Source organism: Poecilia latipinna, unplaced genomic scaffold (genome assembly GCF_001443285.1).
Source record: "Poecilia latipinna isolate Pla-1442-1.1 unplaced genomic scaffold, P_latipinna-1.0 Scaffold4161, whole genome shotgun sequence".
In the NCBI taxonomy this organism is placed as follows: Eukaryota; Metazoa; Chordata; class Actinopteri; order Cyprinodontiformes; family Poeciliidae; genus Poecilia; species Poecilia latipinna.
The window spans coordinates 22,388-29,620 of NW_015116777.1; the positions used below are offsets into that span (position 1 = coordinate 22,388).

The 7,233-nt window shown below is 39.3% G+C and overlaps 1 protein-coding gene across 1 annotated transcript; it reads left to right on the top strand.

The window, feature by feature from the left end:
- The first annotated feature begins 917 nt into the window (after positions 1–917).
- On the top strand, positions 918–6,399 carry LOC106942285 (uncharacterized). Its single transcript, XM_015025530.1, has 3 exons — positions 918–1,220; positions 1,899–2,237; positions 5,060–6,399. Exons 1-3 carry the CDS (start codon positions 1,151–1,153, stop codon positions 5,269–5,271), a joined length of 621 nt encoding a protein of 206 aa, XP_014881016.1. The 5' UTR covers positions 918–1,150; the 3' UTR covers positions 5,272–6,399.
- Positions 6,400–7,233: the final 834 nt, after the last annotated feature.

Consider the following 7,233-nt stretch of genomic DNA (forward strand, 5'->3'; position numbering starts at 1 on the left):
TTAACGTCTTTAAGTTGGGCCCACCTTCAGGAAGTCATCACATTGTTGCAGAAAGTGCCTCCACTGTATGTGATGATTAGCTCAGTGAATTGTGTGTATGTTGTGTGTGGGTGAATGAGATGTATGGGAGTTGTCCTCCGGTCTAAAGGGGGCGCTGCGTACTGAAACTGACATGATTGAGGAGTGAGTGGGTGACGGTGTGTGTGGCGGAGTAAATGTAGACGACGACCGGAGCAGCGGCTGTAAGAAACGTCTGTGCAGCTTTCACCTGTTAGCTAGAGCGATTAAAAGTTACCTCCAACTACCTCTGAGCCACCGAATGATTCATGTTCAAGGCGTGTGAGGGAGTTAACCCCGAAGTAGAGACTTCGGCCCTGGAGGAAGACCTCCCCTGTGTCTTCAGACCACAGTCAGCAGACTGAACAGGAATGGCTAACAACATCATGGCTCTTCCATTGACCTTTTACCAACGTTTTTACCAGCATTGCTCTGTGAAGTAGCTCAGCAGTTCCACCAGGTGTTTGCTAATTGCTGCTGGCTAGTCTGAAGGAGCTGAGTGGGACAGACATGGGGAAGGGCTGCTCTGTGAGGCAGAGGCTCAGCTGGGACTGCAGCTCAGAGGAGGAGCTATAGGTCCTTGGAGGCGGGGCTAGGTCCACCCAGACGTTTTGCTCAGCTGAACGGTTGCCATGGAGATTAAAGGATTTCTCAAACAAGCATGAATAAAAAACAAGGCAACTCTCCAGGCATGTTTTTAATGCAGGAAAAACGCCGTTTTTTCATAACTCTGTCCCTTTAAGGCGGAGTTTTGGAGCGAACGCCATTGCGACCCCCTGTGGAGCATCGCTGAGGTACAAGGACAAAGCTACTTAACTATTATTATTGTTTTGGTCCTCAAAGCAACATAAGGTGTTTAACGGCTTGCCATAGCCGCTTTGCTCCACCTTCTTCCGCATGTTGTTCCAGTTCTCGACCTTTGAGACATCGGTGAATCTCTACGGCAGTTATTTTATTTATTTGAGGCCCAAGAAACAAACAATATAATAAAGTTTAGTGTTTTAAGTTAAACTTCTGGTATTTTGTTATTTTCTATAATCATATAGTCGCGGCAGTAGAAACGGGCCTACACTGTCAGACAGCCAACACGGAAATGAGTTCGCAACCAAACAACTCGTTTCTCGTGATCTTCATCTTCATCTTCATCTTCATCGCATCTGCAGGTTAGTTTCTGCTGGAAAAGCTTCAATTTTGATCTGATATATGGAGATAACTTACGGTGATTGTCCATGGAAACACATTTATGTTTATAAATGCAGATTAAAATGGCTTAAAGTTTAATGAACAAAATGTAACAATGGAGAATTAAAGCAGGATTAAAACTCGTAATATCATGTTAGAATAAGATTTATATTTGGGCTGTTTATGTTTGTTTAATAGACTTAAGTGTCCAGAATCAATAAGGGTAATGAAAACATCGGTGTAGAGCAAAGGATGCTGGGAGATTTCAGGGACCTTATCTAGGAAATGTGTTAACTTGTTAAAGACCAAACATTCTCAATTGGTGAACATCATTCAGATCTGATGTGTCCACTGTTGGTTTGAGACATTTATTATGTGTTTGGAGTGTTTATATCCACCATGTGGAGCCTTCATGATGCATGGGGGTGAAGCATCGTCAGCGTCTTCACATCAGTGGATCCATCATCATCTGTGGAGCCGTGAAGCTGAACAGCCTTGATTTCACTGATATCTCCACTGTTTAACTCTGTGCTCTCTGGGATTTGTAGTCCTTCTCTACTGTATGACTATATAGATTTATGTTGTGGCCCCTGGTCTTCACAGCATCACTAATCTGATGAAAATGCTGCAATTTCTCTGCTCTGTTTCCTGTCGTACAGATCAGACAAACATCACAGCTCAACCTGGACAGGACGCGCGTCTGCCCTGCACATCTCCCGATAATAAACCTGCTTTATTTGTTGAGTGGAGGAGAACTGATCTGAGATCAGAATATGTTCTTCGGTACAGAAATAATAAGATTAACACAGAAAACCAGCATCCATCGTTTAGGGACCGAGTGGATCTGCTGGACCAACAGATGAAGGATGGAGACGTGTCTTTGGTTCTGAGGAACGTGACGACTGGCGACAGAGGAGCTTATAAATGTCGAGTCGTTCAGACAGACAGAAAGATAGACACTGTCTTCACCATAAACCTGGATGTAGAAACATCTCCAGGTGAGTCGTTGTCGGCTTTTTCTGCAGCTTCCTGTTTGGTCATGTCAGAGGGAATCAGTTCAGAAAGTTGATTAAACTCTGAGTTTGGAAACACTCCAGGTTTTCCCCTCCATAAAAATACATGGAGGGATTATTTGACCTGCAGAAAGAGCCAATCGACCTTTAAACCGTCAGTGGTTGCCATAGTTACCTGCATTTATTTTTCTGTTTCAACATTAGCTAGCATGTTATTGGCATACTACAACTGTCCATCACAGCATGATAAAATAAGTTCTGCTACCAAACTGACCTTAGTGATCCATTAGTGACCCGAACGCATCACATGCAGCTGAGTGGATAAATACCAGGACAAAACGACCCGAACCTCAATTAGCAGTAATATTAAAACAACTTTGTTCATGATAAACCCATCAGCTCTCAGTGAGGAACGTTGAGTACCTCTGGATAAAATGTCTGTGGTGAACAAGGGCTCCATGATGGGGATTTACAAAAATGTAAGGTTTCCTTAAAAAATCAACCAAGAACAGAATTAATATTTTGTTTGCAAAGAACAAATAAAATACAACAATTTCTTTGTGTTTTGGTCCAAATTAGCTGCAGCCATCAAAGCAGGTGATAAACTAAACCTTTAGAAATGAAAGTGCAGCAGGATGGTAGTGTGAGATAAAATAAAACCTCTGACACCAGCAGGCACCACAAAATAATTTAAATAGTTAGAATAATGTATGAACGTGATGTTAACTGATAATTCCTCTGCATTTAGCATGTCACCATGGAAACTGATTCTGTGGAGGAAACTAAACCCAGCAGAACCTTCTGACCGGCTGCCTGTCATGAGTTTTCTCTAAACTCTTCCTGTCTCAGTTCACTTCCCCTGAGCAGAAATCATCAGATTTTGGTTAAAAACTGATGATTTCTGACTCAATTCTTATAAAAACTTTCACCGCTGCAGTGAAACGACGTCATGACACTTGGAATTACCATGGCAACCATTCACAGTTACAGATCAAGACTGAAATTTTCTTTTTGTTATTTTCTTTCCATTAATGTCACATAAAGCACGTTGGACTGCTTTGTGTTAGAATGGCGCTTTATAGTTTAAGAAAGAGAAAATATGTTCTAAACAAGTTAAACAGCATCACTTTAATAACTGATAAATTAGTTTAAAGCTAAAATAAAATACTCAGATGAAATAATTTAATGTTTTACAGACTTGCAGTACAGATGCACTCCGTAGTAACTCGAACCTCCAACAGAAGCACAACAGTTCCCTCTGCTAATATCTCAGCATTAAGATGATCTTATTGTTTGTTGCTGAATAAGCTGTACATTTCAATAATATGCAGAGTTTCTCTGCAGGTTAATTATGCAGCTGAAACTGTTTGCATCCATTTATGAACCGGTTATTAATAAAGGATTTCTGTGAGGAAAACATTTAGATAATCTGGATTATGAACAGAAAAACAGGGAACCGGGTCATAAAGTTCTGATCCTGTTGCTCCAGTTCAGGTGGAACAAGGTTCCTTTCTCTGATTTCTCTATGATGGTAGAGATGTTTAAAATAATCTCTAATTTATCTCTGTTCATTCTGGACCTGAGCTGAGACGACCTGGTGTTCCCAGTCTGTCCAGCAGGGGGCAGGTCTCCTCCAACAGGAGCATTAATGGACGTCACAGTGATGTCATGTGACCTCTAGTGACCTTGAGGGCCCGCTGGGCCTGGAACAGAGGGGCCAGGGTGTAGTCATGCTGTGGGCCTCATTGGGTCAGGATAAGAACCAGGTTCTGTCGCACAGTGGGAATCTGTGGAGCCTCCACTGACTGGAGGTGAAACAGAATAGAAAAAATATTATTATTCTGACAAGGCTTCAAGTTTTCATCCTGTCACATTGATGAACTTCAGTCAAATAGAAACTATGTGGTTTAATCTAGTATAAAATTGGCCTTTATATTTTGAAATAGGTTTTATCACTCGCATACTGGACATTTATTAAAATGTTGCTTATGATCCAATTCATTTTAACCAAAGAACAAACAAAACATGTTTCAGTTCTGATTCCACTCACGGCTAAATAGTTTCAGTTCATCAGAAATCAAGTAGAAGCTGCTATTTAACAGAATTATTGGCTCTGATCCGATGGCTGGAGATCAGAACCAGAACCACCGCAGTGAGACGTAAACCCAGTAGTTGGATGAACTCCTCCAAGGCGACGTCTCTTTGACAAAACGAGACAATAAATATCCTCCTCGTGATTTTCACCATGACAGGAAGCTGAAGAGCTGCAGAGACCAGAAACCAGAATCCAGAATCCAGACATGATGGCCTTAAATAAAAGGCCTGATATGATCGGATATTCTGGAGGACGGCAAGAAAAACCCTGTGACTCAGTCAGCTCACGAAGGAAAGATGTATTGATACATAACTGTGGCCCTGATGGCCTTAGAAAGTCCAGCCAGCACTAATAATATAATTGATAAATGAATGAATGAGAGTTAAGATGGTAGGAAGAAAATAATCCTTCAGCTTAAAATATTTCCACTCAAAGAGCCAAAGTTTAGGGATATAAAAGGACGTCACTTCAGGTTGATGAAGAGAAAAGCTGCTGGCATGAAGTCATGCACACAGGTGTTACCATGGTGATGATCAGGAAATCAATCCAGGATTTTTTCCAAACTCAGAGTTTCCACATCATCACTTTTCTTTTGATGTTTTCTAAAGATGTTTTAGTTGAGAGTCTAGAAATCAGCTGGTCTGAGATCAGATGATGATCTTCAGTCATTTTCTACCTGAACATCAAACTAACACCTGGTTCTGTTCTGCAGGTGAACCTGGTGGAGGGAACAGAGACGGATCAGGTCTGGTGGTTGGTGTGTCGGTTGGTCTATTAGCTTTAGTTATTATTATTATTGCTGCTTCTGTTGCTGCATGTTTCATTCATAAAAAAGATAAAAGTCAAAACTCAAACCAGAGTTCTGAAAAACCACCTCAGTCTCAGCAGCCTTTAACGGATCAGAACCAACCAGATGAGCAGTGAATCCAGTCTGACCTGCAGGATGATGGATCCAGAACCTCAGCAGATCCTTCATCCAGAATCACTGACTGACTTTCACCAAGCAGAGGAAACCCAAACTGTCAGCTGTTGGTCCTTCACCAGAACCAAACCAGGCCTGACAGAACCAGAACCGTTACAGAACCAGAACCGTTACAGAACCAGAACCGTTACAGAACCGATCTAGAACCCGTCCAAACTGGACTGAAAGCTTCATTATTATAGGAACTGAATTAAACTGGGCTGCAGTTTAGCATCAGGATCAGTTTGTAACTTTTAGACGTTTCATCTGGAATTAAAATGTTTTTATTTCATCTTTCTGTTACTGAACTGAGTTAATGATTAAGATTTTAATTGATTTATTTTATTTCACTGAGAGAATCTGCTACATTAAACTCAGTCGTATTCCTTAAATTATAATATTATTGAAAAGTTCATTTATTTCAGTAACTCAAACAGAAATAGATTAATCAGGTTGATGTTTCTGAGCTTTTCTACCTAATAGTGATTTTATTTTATGCTTAGTGAAAACAATGAAGATTAATATTACATAAGGCCACTAAAAAACCTTTTTATGCAGAAAAGTGAATTTACAAGAGATACTTTTAATCTGAGAAACAATCTGAACGTAAATTATAACTTATTAAATCTGACTCAATGTGTGTTTTACATGTTTTCAGAAACTAAACTGTTTGTGTTAAATGTTCCTCCTGAAAGTGTCTGAATCATTTTATTTGTTACTTTTCAGATATTTATGGTATTAATGCAGCATTTCTCCAGTCCAACCAGAAACGTTTCACTGGTTTCACTGGTTCAGTGTCTGATCCTGTTGCTGTTGCTTAAAGCTGCATGTTTGTTGCTTAATCCTCAGGTCAGTTTTCATATTAATGTGTGGTTTAATTTCTGTCTGAGAGATAATGTTCATGTCATGGAGTCAGAACAATAAACTCATAAATTCACTGTTTTTATTGTAATAACTTGTAAAATAACTCTGGGCTGATTATTGAATCATCTGAGGTCAGCAGGTCAACCAACATGTTCAGAAAGCAGAAATCAGAGCAGATGATGTTCAGCTCATTCACATCAATCCTGTATATTAAAAATCATAAAACACAAACTTACCGTCCTTTAAATCGTCGTTAGAATGTAGAAATGTTTCTTCAATGCAGAAATTCTGGAGTTTCTTCAATATCTTCAAAATGTTTCAAAACGTTCCAGAAAAGTTTGACACGAGTTTTGTTAGATTTGATGGAAGTGGAAGAGAAGCTGTTTGGGTCAGGAGGTCAACCAGGGACGACTGGCTGACCTTTGACCTTTAAACTTTCATTTATAACTTTAGCACAAAATCAGCTGAAGTTTAATCTGTTATTTCTGGTCAGATTGTTTTAAAATAAAAAATTACATCAAACCAACATGAATACAAATAGTTTTATAACCGTCACTTTATTATCAAGTTTATTATGTTTTAATTAAAAAGATTTTCCAAAAGTATTTGATTTTATGAATTGTTTCTGTTTTAGGTCATTAAATACTGTTAATCATAAAGTCTATCATAAACCATATTTAGTGTTTATACAAGAAAATGTTTTAAGGTATTTTTGTCATTTTGTTTCCAAAACTAATAAAATAATCCAGAATCTAAATCCACAACCAGCAGGTTAAAGATCAGATCGTCCAATCAGCTCTGAGAACATGAGGATCTGCAAACTAACTGAACAATAACTGGATCAGAACAGAACAGAACCACAGTCTGGGTCTGAGGTGTTTATGTTTACTGCTACATAATCCATTCTTATTCATCAAGACTTTTTAAAAATATTAATAACTTAAGTCTGAAACAGAAATTTCAAAGAGTTAAACGTTTCTGGCGCTAAACTGAATATAAGTTTATAGGTTCTGTTGACCCGTCCAGGTGACCCCGCCTCTCGCCCGGAACGTGAGCTGGAG

Excerpts from the sequence above, each read along its gene's own strand:
- LOC106942285 (XM_015025530.1), top strand. The coding sequence starts at position 1,151 with ATGAGTTCGCAACCAAACAACTCGTTTCTCGTGATCTTCATCTTCATC. Across the intron at positions 1,221-1,898 it reads CATCTTCATCGCATCTGCAG|ATCAGACAAACATCACAGCT; the intron begins GTTAGTTTCTGC and ends CCTGTCGTACAG. Across the intron at positions 2,238-5,059 it reads GGATGTAGAAACATCTCCAG|GTGAACCTGGTGGAGGGAAC; the intron begins GTGAGTCGTTGT and ends TCTGTTCTGCAG.